This window comes from Xiphophorus hellerii, chromosome 21, assembly GCF_003331165.1.
Source record: "Xiphophorus hellerii strain 12219 chromosome 21, Xiphophorus_hellerii-4.1, whole genome shotgun sequence".
Taxonomy (NCBI): domain Eukaryota; kingdom Metazoa; phylum Chordata; class Actinopteri; order Cyprinodontiformes; family Poeciliidae; genus Xiphophorus; species Xiphophorus hellerii.
In genome coordinates this window covers 16,129,709-16,151,774 of record NC_045692.1, presented here as the reverse complement: position 1 = coordinate 16,151,774, position 22,066 = coordinate 16,129,709, and the positions used below count along the sequence as shown (strand labels likewise).

Here is a 22,066-nt window from a genome sequence, read left to right as displayed (position 1 = left end):
TTTTGGAATGCGAAATGCCCCAGCTACCTTTCAGCGACTGATGAACACGATATTAGGAGACATTAAGAACTGTAATGTCTACTTGGATGACATTGTAATCTATTCATCATCATGGACTGATCACATTGACACTCTGAAAACTGTGTTCGCTTGTCTAGCTCAAGCTTCCCTCACCTTGAATCTGGCAAAATGTGAGTTTGCCAAAGCAGTAGTGACCTACCTTGGAAAGGAAGTGGGCCATGGTCAGGTACGTCCGGTGAATGCAAAGGTGGAGGCTATTCTAAGCTACCCAGTACCCACCACAAGACGTGAGCTCCGACGATTCTTGGGTTTGGTTGGCTACTACAGATGTTTTTGCAGGAACTTCTCCATGGTGGTGGCTCCTCTGACAAAGTTGTGTAGTCCGAAGGAACAATTCATATGGACTACTGAATGTCAACATGCATTTGACTGTGCAAAGTCCTTTCTATGCAGCGCTCCTGTTTTGGCGGCTCCAGATTTCAACAAGACCTTCAAGCTGGAGGTAGATGCAAGCGCCACTGGAGCTGGAGCAGTGTTGCTCCAAGATGGCACAGATGACATCAGTCACCCAGTTTCCTACTACTCAGCTAAGTTCAAGCCTCATCAATTAAACTATTCTACAATTGAGAAGGAAACATTAGCCATGCTACTGGCTTTGCAGCATTTTGAAGTTTATGTGTTTTCAACCAGTCCTGTTATAGTCTATACAGACCATAACCCATTAGTCTTTCTAAACCGTATGTACAACCACAACCAGCGGTTAATGCGATGGGCTTTACTGGCGCAAGAATATAATTTGGACATCAGGCATAAGAAAGGGGCTGAAAATGTGATAGCAGATGTACTTTCCAGGATATAATGTTGCTTACCTCACTGTAGTACAAATGATGATGAAATATTCTTATTTCATGAAGGATTTTATGGGGGAGGGTGTTACGGTCACTGACCTCTAGGAGCTCTCTTTATGAGAGAGCTTCTTCTTTGTGTTTCAGCTCCTCCTGGCTGCCACAGGTGTAATGTGTTGGAGCTCGTCAGCCACCCCATAAAGAGCTCCAAACCTGAGATGTCAGATCCCTTTTCTTTTCCTGGGCCTTGATCTGGTGTGATCATGTCGGTGAACTGACTTTGTTTGAGACTGTGGATAATCTTGCTGTGAGCATTTGTGTGAAGCTTCAAGTGGTTATAATTTTGTTTTTCTTCACCGTGGAAGCTGGTAGGGGTTCTCTGCCATTTTGTTTAACTGTTTTTCTCCTGTTTCTTGGTTAGCCAGGGAGTTCAGGTTTTGTACTTTATTTTCAGTTTCTCTTCTAGAAAGTGTTTTTAGTTTATAATTAAAAGGGGGATGTTTTGTTTGTTGTTTTGGCCTTGGAGACCCTGAAGCTTAAAGCTTCCCTGTGCATGTTTATTGTGACTTGGATTTTGTGTTGAACTATCAATTAAACTATCTTTATTTTCGACGAATCCAACTGCTCCAGATATTTTATTTTGTGTTACATCCAGTGCCAGTATTTACCCTTGGTGGTCTTGGGGGAGGGTTGTAACAGTCTGTAGAGAGATGACAGAGATGATGTTTGTTTTGTTTACAGTTTAGAAAAAAAAACAACCTGATGATTTGGTACAGAAGATATATGATGAAATGGCGAACATTTCTTAAGTCAAATTTAAACTCTAGCAATGAGGCATTTCTTGGTATATGTTGAATAAAACAGATTTGTTTTTATTGTTGTTTTTAAGAAACGGAGTGTTTGGCAGATGTTTTATCACTTTGGCCATGTTCAGCTTATATACTGAAAAATTGTGCACATAATTAGAATTTCTTTTAGCTCATGATTAATTTCATTTTTCTCTTTGCCTTTTTATTTAAATTCTTCATAGCTAATCTCCCTGGACTAATTTCATGTGTCTTTCCCGAGTTGCAATTTTTTTGCTTTATTCCTATCACCGTGGTATAATGAAAACATTGAAGAGTTCATTAATATTCATTGAAGTCATTATATTACATAACATATTTCATTTCTATGTTTCATTCTATTTCATGTACCATGAAATGATGAGATTCTTGGAACTAGTGTGATAAAATATTAGAACTAGCTTCATGTTATAAGATCAGCAAATAGGTTGGTGTGGTACTGCAGATCCAAATTATTCAATTAAACTCACATTCTGCTATTCTGTGGTGTTTGCCATACAGTACTTGACCATTTAACAGGCAAAAAGACATTATTATTACTATTTGCTGAGATGTATTTGTGAACAAACTGAGCTCAAACACAAGGATTAAACTCATGGCATCAAATTGTAGCTATGGCAACAATAATCAAGCTATAAAAATTACTCCTTGCATTCTTACAAAGTAACACTTTGTAAAATTGAAATGTTAAGCAATTTAAAATCTTTTAATTTATCTCTGCTAAAACTGTTAAGTTAAATTTAATAGCATTCTATTAAATTAATGGAAGAAGATTAATGAGTACATTGCACAGATCTTGTAGCGAATGTCCTAATTACTCTGCTTTGTTTATTTGTGTGCTTTATAGGAACCATTCACAAAGGAATTGTAATTCCTTTGTGAATTGTATTGAAAAGGAATTGTAATTCCTTTGTGAAGCAAAACTTATTAAACTACAAAAGTCAAGTGAAGCCTATGACAGGATGCCTGCAGCTTTCCACTAAGTATAACCAAGTCTTAAGTTCATTTTGTTTTTTATTTGTTTTTTGTTTTTTTAATCACCTTGGTTTTGCCCCAAGAAGTTGGATGGAAAGTAGCCAGCAAGATGAGAGCGCAAGCTTGATAGATGCATTCACACCACACAAACACACACATTCTCAGCTGGAGCTCCTTTTCTCCCCAGTTCCACTGGGCTGTTTCTATTTGGATCTATTTTGATAAAAAAAAAACCAAACCACCACAGAATAGCAAGTGGCACAGCAACAGACTCGGAGAGTCGATGTCACCTCTAACTGTAAAAGCCTGAGCCCTTTTTCTTGTAGAGATACTGTAACAGAGATGAGTCACTGCAAGATACAACAAACAGTCTTTACCACATGGATTCAACATATCCAGTTTTTTTTTTATAGGTGATCAGATCGGATGCAGTTTTAGGAAAGAGGAAAATCAAGATTCAAAAACATAACTCTCCTCTCAGTGTTTTTCTAGTGAAGTCAAGGTTTTTCCACATTTTTCTTTCTCTGTGTTGAGGGAATTTACTGCATATCTCTGCATTTGTCATGTGAAGGCTGCTTGAATCTTTTCTGAAATATTCAGCAGCTGAAGCACAGGTTTGTGTGCCAGAGGCGCCTGGTTCTAATCCTCAGTCATTTTAGCCAAGCCACGTCCTCTTGCATGCTGTCTTCCCCTGAGGACATGAATGGATGTGATCTTTTGAACAGTAGCACACTCACTCCTGGCCCTGAAATGTACCACAGGCACCACAGAGAGATTTAGGAGGCACCTCCATTGGCTGACTAATCATCATAAAAGTACTCATAAAAAAATTCTATAAACCTCCGGTTATTTATTTAAAAAAGTTAAACTTGTATAGATTCTTTACATGCAAGGTAATGGCTTTACGTTAATATCAGCCTATTGAAAAGTATATGTGTCTAGTGCAGAGTATAAGCACTCAGCACTTGGTTGGAGATCGTGTTACATCAGTGTAGCATAGCATGCAGATGATGAGCCTGTAGTAAAGCTGAGGAAATATCCAGTTTGTCTACATCATTGGGTCTAATGTCTCTCATCTTAATCTTAACAGAGAGCATAGATTTTATTTTATTTTACTTGTGGTCTGGATACTTTTCTGGCACATTCAGCACATTAATATCAGTTATTGATTTTTGTTTTGAAAAGTGGGCAGGTATCAAGTCCTGCTGGAAAATGAAATCAGAAGCTCTACAAAGCTTGTATCACTCAACTTTCGATTTATATACAGTACTTGGCTCCCATATTTCATAAACAGGCAGTGTTTTCACAAAAGAGCTTTTGTGGATAAATCCCATTGTGGAGATGTCAATGACTGTTTGCTGAATAACTTTTGAGTCAACAGTTTGGCACATAGAGACGCACCGCAATAATCATTGTTCAGCACATGCACCTGTTAGTCAAATACTATTTCACAGTTAACATCCCATCACCTAATCCTAATGAATGACACATTTATTAGAAATGTAGACGTTATCTCTAAATTACATACCAGTGTCGTGTTTTTTTTTTTTTTTCACTGTACAGCACCAATACAATCCCTGCTGAAAAAATTTGGCAAGAAATCATCACATTCGGGGTGATGTTGATTCATCCATTTTATTTTGTATTATAAACTGAAAAAGTTGATTTATTTTACCCTAAAATAGTTAATTTGGTATTTTATTTATTATTAAACACAAAAACAAGATTTAAAATGTTGTAATGCTTGACTGTTTTTGCAGTCGAGCAGCAGGGGAAATATGTAATGATTAAAATGTAAAAGTGATTGGTAAAGGGCTTCAAATCTTCAAATACATCAAAAGATGTAAAAAAGAGAATGGAGAAAGAATGTTTTAAAGATATGGTCCATAGGAAGGCCCCATTCTCTGAAGTTAATCTGTTAAACTTCTTTTAAAAAACCCTCCATTTGATCAAGAGTTCTGTCTTTTAATCATTTTTATATGAGATGTTAAAAAATCCAAAAGAAGTACAACAAAGCTTTAATGCGCTTGACTTTGGTTCATTATTAATAATTCTGTTCATTAATTCTTAGTACCTGCATAATTTTTCTTCTGCTCATCCAAAAACAGCCTACAGCTATATTTCAAAAGTTCATCCAACCCATGCAGACTTTCTCCCAAAGAAACATAAAACATTTACAAAAACCAAGAAACTTTCTGTAAAGCAAAAAAAAAAAAAAAAAATGTAGCGGTATACAAGTGGCAAAGAAATTCATTGTGATATATTCCGTGGGTTGTTTTGTCTTGATCTGATAAAATTAGTTTAGGGATTAATGTACAGTATTATATTTTCCTGACCTCATCAAGCTTTGCAATGCTTGAAACATTGACTGCATCAGAAACCTTTGAACCAGCTGCAAATCAGTGCAGATATGAGCAAGTGCTCCAAGTTTCCACAGGCTCTCATCCATCAAACTGTGAAGGCACATTGGAAACTTCCAAATGTTTGCACGAAATGTCAAACCTAAAAGTATAGCAAGAGTTTTGAGGTTTTGTATTTTAGTATATATAATTTCTGTCATAAGAATCTGTTGCTACTGACATGGAAGTACTGTATTAGTATTTACATGTCAGTGTGCTACATTTATTAACATTGCCTTTAAAACATGACAGATGAAGTACAAAAGTATTAATTGTCACTGTTCAAAAATAACAACCTTTAAGCAGGTATGAAACATACTTTTCATTAAAGCCACAAATTACTGTCTAATGATCTGATATAATATTCTAATTTACAGTGTTATAGTTCCATGACTTCTAAGGGGAACCCATCATAAATAACAGAAATAAGACTTTCAAATATCTATGCATAATTAATCTATTTAATTTGTTTCATTTTGTTATAAAGTTCCTTAATAAATAAGCTTTTTAGTAATATTCTACTTTATTCAATGTGTCTGTGGACTACTACTTAGCAGAGCCCCAACAATCCCAGAACGATGTTCTCTCCACGCAGTTTCTGTTAGCAAGACCTCCATTACTTATGATTTGAAAATCCCCACAAACATTCCCAACCAATAAAAGGACAATTTCACAAAAAAAGTCATATTTTTTTGAACAAATGAATTTATTTACCTCCTGGCAAAAACTGATGCAAGGAGCTTTAATGTTTCTCTCACAACTACATGTGGTACAACTTTGATGAGAATCGTTGAGTCATGCTTAATTCTTCACGGTACATTTCACTACACAAGTGAAGAAAGGTCCACTGATTGATTCTACAGTAGTGAATGCTTTCAGTAGAAAGTGGCAATTTGTGCAAGAAAACAGTCATTTTGTACAACATGTGGAAATGAAAAGACGAGATGAAAGGGGAGTATTGTTTTCGGTGAACATTTGAGAGCACATAGGGATGCTATCTGGTAGTGTCTTTTCTTCACATAACTACAAAACTGAATTGCATTGCTACATTGATTTGTTTCGGTTCAATTTCTTCTGACTTCTTGTGCCTCCGTTATTCTTTTGCCAAGACTCTCTGCTTTTCCCGCAAATTAATGTTCGAAGGTTGTTTCCAAAGGAGTCTGAATTCACCGCTCTTTATTTTGTTTTCTAAGAGTGATATTCATAAAAAAATAAATCCTTGGCATCAATTCATGACACTGACAAAGGTTAAGCAAAATAGAAGCTTAAAAAATGCGATTGCAGATATTTTTTTTTATTGAGAGAGTATTAGGATTGGTGGCTATCTTTCAAGTTTTCACATTGTCTTGATTTAACATGCCTCTTATGATTTTCTCTACTTGTAGGAATTGAGATTAAATCCAATCATTTTCTCGTTGCAGCAATTTATTTAAAGATGGTGTAAGTAATGACTTGCAATGCTATTTTGTTGCTCTACTGAAAAGAATGTGGGTATGTGGATGTAAATTATGTGTGGGAGGTAAAGCGTATAGCTAATGAGCGTCAGAGAACAGAGTGTATCTCTATCCACACACATTGTAATAAATTGAAAATAAATACAGCTTATCAACACACAGATAAGAGTGCAGCTGAAAAAAATCCATCTTTTTGTAATTTGTTTTTAATTCAGTTGAACGTTATCTATAATGATAAGTTCTGTATCTATTTCTGCACAAAACACACAGTTGTTGCTTGGTTTATTATTTATGAGACTAATTTTGTTTACTTCTGACAGATGTTTTTTTTTGTTTTCTTGAGGCATACTCCCTTCTCTGCTTTTATGCAGACATGATGATGATGATGATGATGATGAAACAGTTTAAATGAATTACCATGCTTTTATTTTTCATTAGGATGCACCAGATAAAAACAACACTTGAACAACACAGGTATAAAAATTAATATTCACTCTAACAGATTCTTTTTTTGGTTTTACTTTCTTCACAAAAAGGAAAAAAAAAATCAAACACAGACAAAAGTGATTTTAATACAGCCATGGTTTCAAGTGAGGATTTAAATTATTAAGAGAAAAAGGCTATCCAAACAAACCTTTGGTGGTAAGAACTGCCATCAAGTATTTACTATAAATAACAATGGGTCTTTAAATTTTTCCAGTGACATTGGACAATTTATGAATATTAACCACCTGTCGAGGGTCCTCTGTGATCTAGGATAGAATTCATTCTGGACTTTGAGTAGGCTAATCAAAAACCTACATTTTCTTAGCTATTCTGAGGTATATTTATGCTCTGGATTATTGTGATATCATCTTGCTGAAAAACCTAAATGTGATTGAGTCTAATTTTTACAAACTGATGATCGGAAATTCTCTTTCAGGATTTTTGAGAGAGCACAATCCATAGCTATTCTGATCCTGAAGCAGCAGTTCACTCTCTACCTTAAATATTTTTCAGTCAGATCATGCTGTTACTCACCCCAGGCTGTTTCTTGGTGTTCCTCTTGTGATGTAATATTTTAGGTCCCTCTGGACTTTTTATTTGTATGATTTTAAGTAAAATTGTTTATTTTCACTTGCCTTAATCTTGTCTGCATTTAGATCTTGCTCCACACTGTTAGCTGATAATGCTACAAAAAAACCTCCAAAAACAAACAAAAAAAACAAAAACAAATGATTGAATTATTCTGATTAAATATTAAAAAATCATTTGACTAGAATAATAAATGAGCCTTTGGCAACATATCGCTAACTACTTCAAACTACAAACTTTTCAGAGATTCAACCCTGTGTGGAAAAGTATCGTGGTTTACTGATCATCTTGGAGAGAATCAAAGTATGGTTAGAAACTCCAATATGGTCAGTAATCTAAACAATCCCATCTGTGTGGCAGAAGACAATCTTGTTCATCTTGTTCCTGCAGCTACCATCTCGCTCAAGGCTGCAAAAGTCTGGCACAATATTCTTTGAGTTGGGCAAGAGGTTCACATCACAAAGTGCCAGCTACAGCTTCCTCCGTCTGACAGGTGTTCTGGGCTGCAGGCTGATGCTATCTGTGAAAAGGAAAACACATTTTCCCCTTGATGAAAAAAAGAAAATACAGTTTTTTCATCCGTTGTGGAATTTCTTTAGTCTGATACATTAGAATATCTCAAAAGTAACTAATCTACTTCATGTTCTCAGGTTCTGCTGAAGTGATATCTTGGTTCCACAGGTCTGGCAGAATCCAGGCCTGGACCTGGTTCAGCTCCGATTGATCAGAGTTAACTTATGATTTAACAAGGTGAGTGGGGGCAGATTAATTTTATAGCTTTTGTAAATAAAAAGAGAGATGATGACTGTAGAGGGGTAAATTCCTTTTCAGAGCACTGTTTCAATAAGATGCCAAATCATTTCGCCACTAAAAATGCAGGCAGATGCTTGTTTCAGTCTTAAACAAAACACATTGACAATGACAAAACTGTTGCACACTAAAGGTGTTTTTTTTTTTTAAGACAATTTCTGGTTATCACCTATTTGATGAGATGATAAAGTGACACATGGATCAGTCTGGTTGGGTGGGGTAACACTGCGAGTGGCGCTCAGATTTACTCAGCGCTGTCGGGAGAAGAGGTTCCTTAGGGCATTGTTGTAGTTCTTATTAAAGGCGGTGTATATGAGGGGGTTAAAAAAGGAATTCGAGTATCCCAGCCACAAAAAGATACTCTTCCAAATCGGCGGGATGTCACAGGAGCACAGCGGCACAATGAGCTCGGTGATGAAGAACGGGATCCAGCAAAGCACAAACACGCCGATCAAAATGCCAACCATAAGGGCTGCTTTTTTCTCCTTCTGCTCCCGCCATGTGTCCCCGTCTGTCTGGAAGGTCACGGTTGCGTGGCGCACGGTGAACACCATCTGTGGCTGTTGGGCTTCCTCCTTTACCTAGGAGCACAGGATAAGCCAGACACTTCACTACTTTATCATTCGTAGCAATCCTGGTTTGCTTTTAATAACTGAAAATCTTTAACAACAAAAGGACAAACAGCCAATTACTGCGCTGAATGCTGTGTGCTGTTGAACAAAAAGATGGATTACAGACTTCTAAGTAGAGTATGAATCAAACCAAAGATTTTCATTCAACACATGCAAGCACACAACATGCACAGAAATTAAGCTATAGGGTTTTTTTTAAGTTAAAATTTAACTTACTAAATTTTATGATTTGTTTTTAGGTGAAGAAGGATAATTAAACTCAACCTTCATTTAATTTCCTTCTGACCAATTTGTCAGCATGCAGAACTCAAGACTAACAGACATCCTGTTATTTGGTAAAGTTACTAAGGTCAACGCTTTTGTGAGAGAAAACTATTTTCTTAAAAATTCCAGAATTGGGAGCGATGCATGATGTAGAGGTAGAGCGGTCACGAGTTAGAGGGCTCCTCAACAAAGCTATGACTCTTTGCAATATTGGCTACAATTCAAATAGAAAAAAACAAATTAACATTAGATAGTAAAGTGTTGTAGCCTCTTGAACAGCTATATTATTACCTGCTACTACTTGCTATTGGAACACCTTCAAATTAATGGAAATCCTGCCACCTTTCCAGCATTCTTAAAGAACATGTTTGAGTACACAGAAGTGAAATCCAAAGGAGGCAGCCTCCTGTGACTGATTACCCTCCCCTCCCAGATGGGTAATGTTGTCAAGTGCTGTTTGCATTGAGGCTGCAACACTGCCCACAAGATAACCAACATATGTAGCAGTTAGGTCTTCCCTGCTTGCCTCCACTTTTACTAGCACACAACATAAAAAAAAACATAGGAAAGAGGTGCACATGTTTTGATATGACATTTCTTCATGAGTTACTGTAAGTAAATTCTCCAGTCTGACGGCATCAATGTAATATGTTAACAGTACAATAATCCTGGAACCAAGTCTCATTTCTGATACTAAATAATAGCATAAAGAGCATATTCAAATTGTAACATTACTCTGATATTTTGTTTGGCAAGAGGATTACATAAGGTTATAGACAGACAACTATACTATTGCAGTGCCGTATAACCTCTTAAGAGTGTGAGGGTGCATGCATGATCAGTGCATGGTTCGCTAATATAAAGTATTATTGTTGGCTGGAAAATGGGAACTTGAACACAGACAGAATTTCCAATTACACTTTCAGGCACAAGCCGTCTTTACCCGCAGTGGTACCTGACAGGCCAACAGGGCTCACTACAGAGAACTTATAAATCTCTCTGCAGGGTGCCAGTTTTTTCTATGTCTCCAAAGTACTGTAGTCAGATAACATTTCTGCTGACTTCCTCCTCCTAACTGCATAAATCACATTCAACTTTGTGAACTGAAATACAGGTCAGAAGTCTTGCTTCAGACACTTTTATGTTGGATGGACACCGAACCCTTCTGTACTCTAAGCACAACATCATCACTCAAAGTACACCGAGTATTGGACAAAGATATACCACAGCACAAATTAATAAGAAATCTAATAAACTATGCTCAATAAAGAAAGGATGCCAGGATGCCTACAGCTGACCCCAATATCGCCATAACTTACTGGAAAGTATTAATTTCCAATTCAATTAAAAAAAAAAAAAAAAATTCTCTCAAAGTGAAAAAAAATGTTGTAACTGATATCACTTAAGTGTTTTCAAATTTGTTGTGGATGATGATGGTGTGTGGGCAGGAAGGATCTCCAGTAGCTGTCAGTTTTGCAACTATTCTGAAAAAGCTTCTGACTGCAGACCCTACTGATGACGCACATAATTTGCATGACATGCTTACAGCTTAATTTCCAGCGACACAGGAAGTATTTCAAGGGTTCAGTTATTACGTATTATTTATACACAGCAGGATGTCCAGGATTACACTATCAGTTGTTGGGAAGCATTGCTATTTAATCTCACTTGCTTTTGTCTTTCCTCTTTAAATCGCTGTCTGACTGTACAGTTAGAAAGCCAGACAGAGGGATGTTGGAGTAGGGGATATGATCCTTTCCCATTGTGATCGATGGAAGAATTGGTTTGAACTTCTTCCTTCTCTCTCTGCTTGGTTCTGTTCTGCATCCATAAAGCCTCCATTTCAACTAATTTGGGATCTGGGGTAATAGTTCAGGTATTATTTGTGTTTTGTGGATGCCAATCACCTGCTCCCAGTTGTGTAAAAAAAAACAAAAAAAACTCAACTGTATTGGTCATCAGAACAACCATTCAAAAATAAACTAAATAATGTTTGCTGCTGCAAAGCATCCAAAACCAGAGGAAATAATTTTCCAAAAAAAGCAATGCCTCAACAAAAAAGAAAAGAAATATGAACAAAAGTTTACAAAAACAAACAGAGGTACTCCAACATGTGTGGCACAATTGTAGAAATACTAGCATATTGCTGTTCAAGTTTTATATTACCTAAATTATTCTTGTTTGAATGACTTCCTTGGCACTATTACGTCAAGCATGCTCTGTGCATGTTATTGCACAGTACAACTTGGGTTACGAGAATATATAAATTTTGATGAAGCACCAAATATAAATATGACAAAATGAAAAAAATAATAATCTTAGAAAACTGATTTGATGCAGACAATTCATAATATTTTGAATAAGAAATGAAGGGGGAAAATTAAACCATTTTCATGAGTAAATATCTTTTGTTGGATGAAGCTTAAAATGCTAATTTAGTTTTTGTGAGGGGGCATTTCAAAAGCTTTGTGATCTGAATAATATTTTATTTACTATGTCTACCTTTCTGTTGAGTTCCTGTCGAGAAGAAAAGGTTTGTGTTTTATGATTAGCATCTATTGAGAAAACTCAACATGTCACATTAAGAGAGTATTAAAAATTGCAGAGGAAAAACCTAAGCAAATACTAATCAGGATTTGCTTGAGATGTAGGCAGAGTATCAAAACAATGTGTTGTATACCTATAGTGGATGGAGCATTTAGCTTGCTTGGTATAATGTTTTAAATGTATGTGGCATTGAGGTGAAAAGCTTCAAAAGTGTCCCTCCTTTCCAGTCACAAAAACCTGCTCCAATCAAAAAAGCCTCTTGAGCATCCTCTGAGGTCCTTACACCATCAAACCAAAATGTAAAAATAGGGCTATCTTCAATATGAAACCTATTGCTGCAAATATATCAAAAAGCAGTTTCATATCTTTTCATATAATATTGCATTCACAAACAATAAGAATCAACCCATAAAACAAAATGATTCAACTAGGGTTTTAATTCTGGGTTGTTTTGTTTCGAATGCAAGGAAATTGGCTGTAGCTTATTAAACTTCAAAGTCTTCAACTCAGCATGCACTAAAATATAACAAAAACATTCTCTTGCTGGAATACTCCTGATAACATTCTGCTCATGATGTGAGGAAAAAAATAAAAATAAATCAAACACCATAAAGGTCACATCTTCATGGGTTGCATATATGACTGAGTTAATAAAAAAAAAAAAAAAGCTGTTATAAGTTCTACTGAAGTGTTTCACAGAAGTGTGTTCTTTACACATTTTGTCTTGACGAAAAAACCTGCAAAGTGTTGCTTTGCACATTCAGGGTATTTTAAACATGAAACCATTCAGCGAAATAAAAGCAGTTTTATGTTCAGAGTTTTGACAAAGTGAACTTTAAGTACTGAACCTTTCGATGATTTCCGAACTTAAAGGAGAAAAAAAAAGAGTAGTAAATAAGTTGGATGATCTTCATTATTGCTTTGTTTTACCTTAAAACACAGAGTCCACCACAGCTACACATAGTTTTAATATAAATACAAATTATAGAACCATCTGGAGCCCAGAAAAAATGTTTTCAGAGACAAGCTTATTATTTTGACCATTTGGGCAAAGCAGCAAACAGTCTCTGGAGATGATGAGTCAAAAATATATAGTGCAGACAACAAAACATACATTTAACACTTTTTTGCTTACAAAATATGATACATTGAAATATACACAATCAATAGAATTGTCTTAATCCCTAGAGAATAATTCACTTGTGTGCATTTCTTTTGTAAGAAAAATAAGTTTATAAGTTACAAAGGTTTGGTAAAAGTGTGATAAGCTGTAAGGAATGGAAAACAACTGCTGTGGCTTCTGCCTTAACTCATGCCAAGTCATGCTTCTTAGTTCATTCTATGTGATTATATGAAAGGAACAGCTGTTGAGTTTTGGAGCGCATATGCTACATTGGCTAAGCAACAGCCAGGAACAGTGGGAGCTGTGCCATAACCAAGCGATCAGCAGAAAGCGCAAATCACATCAAGTTAATGGAAAAATATCATAGAAATAGAAAATATTTCAACTCTAGTGAAAAAAAACTGTTACTAATCCTGGAGCTTTATGGAACTGCACCAGGGATGAAAGATAGAGAGAGAGAAAAAGAAGGATTTAAGATTCTTGTGAGGTTCACAATCTGTTTGGTGTAAGTGAACAAAACAAATCAGCAACAAAAGATTGGTTATGATGAATATTATGAGTGCAGAGCTCAATTTTTCTGCATATTTTTGTACATTGAAGTATTGGTTTAAGAAGCAATCAATTTTATGGCCTCCTTGAGTGTCATTTGTGCATCTAGGTCAGGAATACGTGCATCACACCTATTAATACTCCATGTTTCTGCTGCAGTGTCTGTAAGTGTGGGTACATCTTAATGTCGGGGTGGGCGTATTGATGTGTGAGAGCAGGAGGGTTATTTTCTTGGATTCCTCTGCTCATATCGCAGCTCAAATTGACAGTTTGCAGGTTATGGTTGGAAATGAAGGGAGAAACATTTTTACTGAGATGCCGCTAATCCAACAGCCATCTGTGGAAAAAACCAACAACAATAAAATCTATTACCTGTTGCTGGGAGATTGATTGCCTGATTGATGAAACCTGACAAAAGAAGGGTAGTGAAATATCAGAGTAGGCAATTTATTTAGTGATGAGGCTAATTTATTTAGTTCTCAACCAAGAGCTTTTATTTTGGGGCGAGTTAAATGCCAGAGATACACAACAAAAGGGGGGAAATACATTATAAATAAAAATGGTTGTCAGGGAACATTTCAGAAAAAAAAATCTCTGTAGAAAGAAAAAAGAAACCATAACATTTAGGTTCAAGGAAAATATATATATATACAATCAATAAGTAACCATTGCCAATGTTAATTTCAGATGTCTTTACAAATGCAAAACAAACAAACAGCAAAAAAACAACATAAGGGGTTGCTTAATTTTCTCAGCTAAAACCTCCCTGATTAAATAGTTGCTAATGTAAAGTGGAACAGATCCAGACTTTTATGTGCGGTAATTAGCTAAACGGCAAAGCTTGGAAGGTGCAGGCCCCTATTAATGATGCTGAGACAGTATTTATAGCCTTCAACTCTCGGCCTACGCACACATCAACAGTCTGCGGGTGATGAGCGGAATGACTTCAATTATTTTTCCGTACGCTCACACATCAGATACTTGTGCACTTCTTTGATTACTGATGAGCAGCTCATCAGAGACAGTAATAAACAATAGGTCTGAAAAGAAGATATGCATGCTTGATACAACTTAAATATGAACTAAATATGGGAGGCTAAATGTAAACATGTCACAATACATAAAGTTCAGTATCTTGCAAAAGGATTCAGATTTCTTGAACCTTCAGGTTTTTTTTCATTTTTCAACTACAAATTTGAATATATTATATGTATTAGTAGCACAAAGTAATACATAACTGAGTTGTAGAAGGACACTATTAGATGACCTGGTTTTCTTAAAAAGTCTAGCAGTCTTACTTCAGCTCCTTTAAGTAAAATCTAGTGCAACCAACCTAAGAAGACAAAATAATAGGTGGTAGGAAACTAACATCACAGGTCACACAAAACACACCTTCCCTGTTGTGGAAGAAATGTGGTGATGGTAGCATCATGCTGTGGGGATGATTTCATGAGCAGGGACAGGAAGGTTGTAAGAGGTGGAAGAGTTAAATATAGGATGACCTTGGAAATAAACCTACTGAGGGTCCAAATGACATTAGAGTGGGAGAGAGCAACTTCCTGAAGGAAAACACTATACAGCTAGACCTACCATGAAACGCCTGAGATTAAAATAGTTTCATGAATACCAATACATATTCAGAAAGGCTAAGTCAAAATTCATACTCTACTCAGAATAGCAAACTGTGGGAAGACTTGATGTTGTTCTCACACTCTGTCCAAACTCAGTTGCTACCTGTGCTGACAGAAATAAACCCCCAAAAGTCTAGCAGTTGTAATAACAGTAAAATGTGATTTGACTCAGTAGTAGAAATACACCCGTGGAAGCTAAATACAAATATGCCACATTGCTCAGATTTTAATTTGTGAAACTTTTCACTTTGCAAATATGTGCTACTTCAAGACATTTTCCAGGTTCTCTAGGCCCATTATTATCTTCCAGCTTTTCTTCTGCAATTCCAATGCCGTCTCCTCTCCGTTTTCCCCTGCCGATGCAAGAGATATTGGACCGCTATGTCTGGGAAATCCCTTCACATTTTTACCTTTCGATGGACTTTATTATGAAGCTATGCAAGTTGAAAAGTGTAGTTAATACAAATGAATAGTCAGTTATACTTTTAAGCTGAAAATGGGAATTCTGGAGACCCTCGCCCACTCTGTTGCTGATTCTTTGATTGACACTACTTCAGTAGGATGCATGCCTTTTGTGTTGCTCTGTCACATAAAATTTCAATGCAGTACAATGAGGTTGGCAACTGTAGTGAGACATGATATAGAAAATTTCCATGTTTGTAAATATTTCTGCAAGGCATTATGTAAGGATGGCAAGCTGCTTTAAGGAGATTGTAATAAAACAAGAATTTTTAATTACCTCAGCCATAGGGGTGATTGTGTTTGTCTTGCGGGAGCCGATGCGAAACTTAGCAGCTTTGTAGATCTTCCAATAGACAAACAAAACCACACAAAGTGGGAGATAAAATGCCCCAAAGGTGGAGAAGATGGTGTAGGATGGCTCCTGGCTCACTTGGCACTTCATCCCTTCTGAGTAGGTCTCTCCCCAGCCAAAGAGCGGCGACAAGGAGATTATGGAAGATAGCAGCCATGTCAGTGCAATCATCACGTTGGAGATCTTTTTTCGAGTCTTGAGTGTGTACTGCAGGTGCCTGGTGATGGACCAGTAGCGGTCCAGTGCAATGGCTGTCACATTCCAGATGCTAGCCGTGCAACAGAGCACGTCGAACGAGATCCACACCTGACAGAGCACGCGTCCAAGCTTCCACAGTCTGCCATTCAGCTCATGAACCAGGCTAAGTGGCATAACCAGCGCAGCTACCATCACATCTGAGATGGCCATGGAGGCCACCAAGTTGTGGGGCACCCGATGGAATGTTCTCACCCTCAGGATGGTCACCAGCACCAGGAGGTTCCACACAAAGGTGGCTGCCACAAGCATTGCCAGTAAAGTGAGAGTGAGCACGCTGAAAACTGAAAATGGACGGTAAAGGTTTCCCCCGGAGTCGTAGCCGTCCAGAGCCCCACTGAAGTTGGCTGTCAGCGAGCTGGAGTTGCTGTACGTCATGGTAGCTGCTCACGACCCCACAGCCAAGGGCCGAGAGGATTCAGAGAAAATGTCTGCAGGAAGCCAATGCATTCTGCAGAGAGGAGACAGAAACGGGGACTCAGATTCAATCTGAACCAAGTCTCACTGACGCAAATGAAGGTTAAAGATGGGAATATCTATTTAATGTGTTGCATTTAGTATCATTTTTACTCTCTTAAAATGCGCTGCAGTGCATCATTGTGTTTCTAGAAGAGAGGTAGTTTAGTGATTTGCTCACATTGGTAAAACACACTCGAGTCTCTCATTTCAGCAGTCAAGCAACCTGCCTACAACTTTTCAAGTGCAATTTCATCTGCTATTAAAAAGGCTCAGAAGCACTCAGGGTAACATCTCTAGCTCAGAAAAAGACCATAAATATTCAGTTTCATCATCGCACTGCTGCGCTTTCATTTGCATTAGAAGCAGACCTGTGTTGCACAATGAAACAAACTTTGTTGTTCTTTGTTGCAGTTTTATTTTTTCTAACAGTGAAATGTCATATATATGTATTATATATAAACACACACACACACACAAATTAATCTCATAAGCAAATTCTGCTGCATGCTTTAGGAATGCATATGCTTTGCTGTGGAGAGGAATTTTTGCTTTGAAAAGATTATATTGCAACATACTATTACTCCAATTTCAAGCCAAGAAAAAAAAAAGTGCCAACTATGTCAACACATTCACAGGAGGATGCACACCTAACTCTAAAGTCTGCACAGCGTGATATTCAGCATTGCAGAAACAGTAAATTTCAACCCACCAAGTGCTGTTGTTACTATGTGACATATGATTTTTTCCCCCCTTACTCTGGCGTTGATCTTTATTTCTGTGTTTCTTTCCTAAACTATTTAACCAGTGTAAAAAAAATAAAATCAGAATACATTGTTACAATAACTAAAACCTATACACGCATTTCAATTAGCAATAATAATTTCATGCACTGTGTTTTGGAAAACATATCTATACATACATGTTTTAACAATCCCTTAAGATGCTAATTTTAAAGTTAATCACAACTCGTTATTTATACATGTATGTTAGAATGATTTCGTATGCTTTAAAAATTCTAACGTCTCCCAGGAATTCTGTGAAAACTGAGAACACTTTCGCTTGACCTTTACACCTACGAGTTATTTAAAAGTTTTACAGAAGCATTCATTTTGCATGCTTTGCAAGATGATAACTGGTTTCCCATCTTCTCTGAATCCCAATTGTTCACAACAAGGTAAATCAATTTGTGTAATATAATTGCATCAGTGCAATAAATGTCTGCTACCCAGACTCCCATAATTTTCTGATTGAAGAATTGAACAACTGAAAAAAACAGATCTGTCTAGCAGATAACAAAGGACACTTTTGGTCAAAATCTTTAAGTATCATAGCTTTATTCACCCAAAAGGTTTAATCAGATGGATTTTCTCCCTGTGCCTCACAAAAAGACACAGTTCTTCATCAGTTGTTGTAAGAATACTGCCTTGTAAAAGTTTAAGTCTCTTCCTGAACCAAAACTTTCCCTCATTCAGTCATGTTACTACCACAAGCACTCCTAGTGCTTGTTCTTGGGGGTTTCTTGGGGGGCGGCGGGAAACATTTCAAACCAACACAAAGTGTTATGCAACTGAAAATACTAAAAAAAATAAGAATCTGAAAAATATGGCCTGCATACATTAAGACCATTCTGAAGCAGCAAACTGTTTCTAAGCAGATCAACTCATGTTAAGCATCAATGTTTTCTTTTCCTTATGCCATTTAGATTAGGCTTCCAGCCCCATTGGCTAAAAATACATCCAAAGGATTATATTCCTACCCCTCTATTTAACCATGAGGAGCGTGTTTTTGGGATTAAATGTTTCTCCTTTTTTGTGCCATATTGAAGCTACAACATCATGGACAAACAATTAAATTTATGTTTCATCTCATTACAAAACAAAAGACATTAAGTCTTATTCTTTGTCCAGATAAGCTTTTGCAAAAGGCAATACTCACTTCTGTGAGCCTTACTTAGAGAAGTGGCTTCTTTCTCCCAGCTTTGTCTTCCTTGTGATGTTGCCACCTGCATGGCTGACGTTGTTCAGAATGGTGATTATCCTTGTATACTTTTTCACCTTGCACACACCATCAGCCTTGCCTGTGCAGGTGTCACTTTTGATTTCCGACCACATCCTCTAAGATTTTCCAGAGTGGAAGGTCTAATACTGCAGCCTCTGGAACTTAAAGATGCATACAATTTACATAAAGCCTGGTAGGCTGGCTAGCTGAGTTTTGAGCAGCCACATGTTCTCGCTGAGCTCTTTAGCTTTAGCCATGACTTGCCAGAAAATAACTGCAGATGTTCATCACCTGCTAGGTTGATGCAAAGTACTTTTCAGAAATAAAATGGGCAATTGGGATGCTTCAAAGCAGCCTGTCTGTAATAGTGTGCAGAACCTTTAACTTCACAATTTGAAATGGGTATGAATAATTCTGGGCTTCCTCTTCTACATAAAATTAAAGTCAAAAATAGCTAAAATTTTTGATGAATTATACCATCATATTTTGTCATCTATATTTTAGCCACTTAGAAGAGCACATTGACTGAATTTAAAAGTAGTACTTTAAATCAAAGCTCATCTCTGTGTTCAACCCCCCTTTTCAAAGTACACCTAGATAGAATCCAGTGCAACCCACTGTTGTCAAAAGTCACCAAACTTACGCCCTCCGAGTGCAAGTGAATTTAAGGATAAATCCTGCTGCTCTGTGAAGGCATCAGAGGTTAAAAACAGAAAGAGAACAGCATACAACATACCAATGCATGGCCATTGACTTTAAATCTACTGGTTGGACTATTCAGAAGTAATCAAGAAGCTGCAGAGATCCACTTGAGACTGAAGTCAAGATCTACCTTTCAACAGGACAACAGCCCTAAACATACTCTCATTAGAATGCCTAAATCCAAATGAAATTCTGAGGCAAAGCTAGAAATTTGATGTTTAAGTAAGATTGGGCAACATATTTAGTCACTGCATCTTCAAAACTGGACATACGCCAAAGACTTGAAGAGAAAGATGATGGCACCGTATTATATTGACTCAGGAGGACTGATTGCCAAGCTTTTGAGGTTTTCATTTGCAAAAAATGTAAACAACATGCATCATTTTCTTTTCACAATAATGCACTAAAACATTCCCAAAATTTGTGGATGTGACATGATGTGAGAAAGCCAGCGAGTGAAATGTTACATTACCTCTTGATGTCACAATCTGCTTTCCCTGATCAATGACTTCGACACACCACTAACCCCTGTGCTCCTTCTCCTGCCCTCTCTCATTAACTAGCCCAATAAAATGCTGTACAAAGAGACAGCTGTTGTGAAGGGAAAAGGTGATAAAGCATGCATGCATTCTGATCAGCAATCTTGCAGTAACTCTGCTGACATTACAGAAGCAGGGGCACGTGTCAGGAAGGGCAGCGGACACACGTTCTGCAAAAACTAAACACCCAAATGGAAGGATACAGAAAAACACACACTCACACACAACTGTATACATATACACAGATGTGAGAGGAATGGAGAAAATGACTCCAAAGGGCTTTACAGTCATTTAAGTCAAAGAGCAGCAAATACATTGCTTAGTACTTTGAAAGCACCAGCTGGCCCTTGGGTTTAATACTCCTGGGAATTTTAGCTGACATAAACGGATGGTGATTATAATCTCATTACCTATGCAAAGGTGTCCACGTCTACCATTTAGTAGGAGGAAAGACACACAAATGGGTTTCAAGCTGGAGGATGTACTTGATTGTGGTATAAAAACAGCAATCTATGAGGAGCTTAAACCTTTCCAGGGCTCATCAGACACCGAGTTCAAAAACTTGCAGGGGCATGTTTCCTTTGTAAAATTTCCTCAGAACCCTTTCAGTTGGCAGCCAGTCTCTTCTGGATGCAGACGTAATTTTCTAAAAGAAAGAAAACCACTTTGTCTCCACGGTGATTACCTCTCTTTCATGTCTGTTTCTTCCATTGTTTTTCTGTCTCTTCTTGCTACAGTTTGCAGATAAAAATGTGACTTTTTTTTTTTTTTAGAAAGTTTGTCAGCAAAGAAGCCATATTAGTTAAATAGCAAATGTGACATCTCATTTTCATTTCACATTTGGGGTCCAAACGCAGTGTCACAGCCAGTCCTGTGATTAAAACTGTACCCGCGTGAATGACATTCTCTCTGTGCAAAAAGCTCTTCATTAGGAAAACTGTTGTCTGCTCAGCTGTTGAACAATTTCCTCTGAGGAGAGTTTCTCTGAGGCTGACATTTGCGGATGAAAGGAAGCGGAGGTATTGAGATGTGTCCTCTGACTTGTGTTAAAACCTCAAAAGAAAAATGCAAAAAGAGGAAAGTGAAGCCTCACTTTTTCCAATTTGGTACAGCAGAACGAATTTGTCAAGCAATGCAAATTGTATTTTCTTTTTCTGCCAGCTTCTGCCACACATGTATAAATGTCCAAGAATAATTTAGAGTTTAAACAATAAAATAAAAGGATTGCAATTCAGAGTCACCACTTTCACCATGATAATCTCGGAAGACACTTGTTACACTGCGTTCCAGAAACACACCTTTACCTTTGAGACAAGAGTAGTCAGAAAACACAATTTCCATGTCTTGTTGGAAAACAAAATTCGGGTCATCATTCTGTAAATAATAACTCACCCCGTTAACAGTTAAACACGGAGCAGTCCCGACGATCTCGGTCCTGATCTCTTCATCCATATTCACTTTGCTGGTGTGTCAGTGCTGTGATTGAACCGCCTGGCTCAGTGCGTGGATAACGGCAGAAACGCGCTTCGCTCCGGAGGATACAGAGAGGCTGGAATGAACCACGGCGCGAGCTGAAGGAGGGGAGGGCTCGCGCCAATTAAACGATAAACGCCACGTTTTCTGGGCGCGAGAGGGAGACTTGATTGGTTATGATCTGCACCTGCACACAACTTTTATTTTCACTAACAAGCGGAACGAAGCGCATAAATGTATCTCCGTCAGCAGCGCGTCTTGGAAAGATTCCCTGTTTCTAATTAGTCTGACCATGCAGTGATCAGAGCCTGCTTCAGGAGAACGGCTCGTGCTGCTTTATGATTGATAATCCTTCTGAAACCCCCCTGCAGTATCTTTCTAGGTTAACATGATAAACCCCTATGTCGCAGAAAGTAACTGAAATCCAATTTATGTTAAGAGAAAGCGTCATTGAGTTCTTCTTGATTGGACCATAGGAAGATCCAGCGGGACACAGGATGTCCTGCAAAAAATAAGGGGAGAACTTCCCTTTGAGACTCATTAATATAGCTTTGGTCTAACCGCAGAAAGAAAATCGCTACGACTATTTCACCCTTGGTGCCTATAAAGACTGAATTATACAAAGAATATTGGATTCATCGTGCTTTGGTTTTACTT

The 22,066-nt window shown here is 37.4% G+C and overlaps 1 protein-coding gene across 2 annotated transcripts; it reads right to left on the bottom strand.

Moving 5' to 3' along the window:
- Positions 1-6,827: 6,827 nt before the first annotated feature.
- htr5ab (5-hydroxytryptamine (serotonin) receptor 5A, genome duplicate b) lies at positions 6,828-21,813 on the bottom strand. 2 transcript variants are annotated; one of them, XM_032552203.1, is made up of 4 exons: positions 21,329-21,813; positions 15,909-16,689; positions 13,911-13,946; positions 6,828-9,004 (listed from the first exon to the last, which is right to left on the bottom strand). In XM_032552203.1, the coding sequence occupies exons 2-4, from the start codon at positions 16,614-16,616 to the stop codon at positions 8,672-8,674; spliced, it is 1,077 nt and encodes a 358-aa protein (XP_032408094.1). In that variant the 5' UTR covers positions 16,617-16,689; positions 21,329-21,813; the 3' UTR covers positions 6,828-8,671. The 2 variants fall into 2 exon arrangements, with proteins under 2 accessions (XP_032408094.1, XP_032408095.1); XM_032552204.1 differs by lacking the exon at positions 13,911-13,946 and having other exon boundaries at positions 21,329-21,805.
- Between the last annotated feature and the right edge of the window lie 253 nt (positions 21,814-22,066).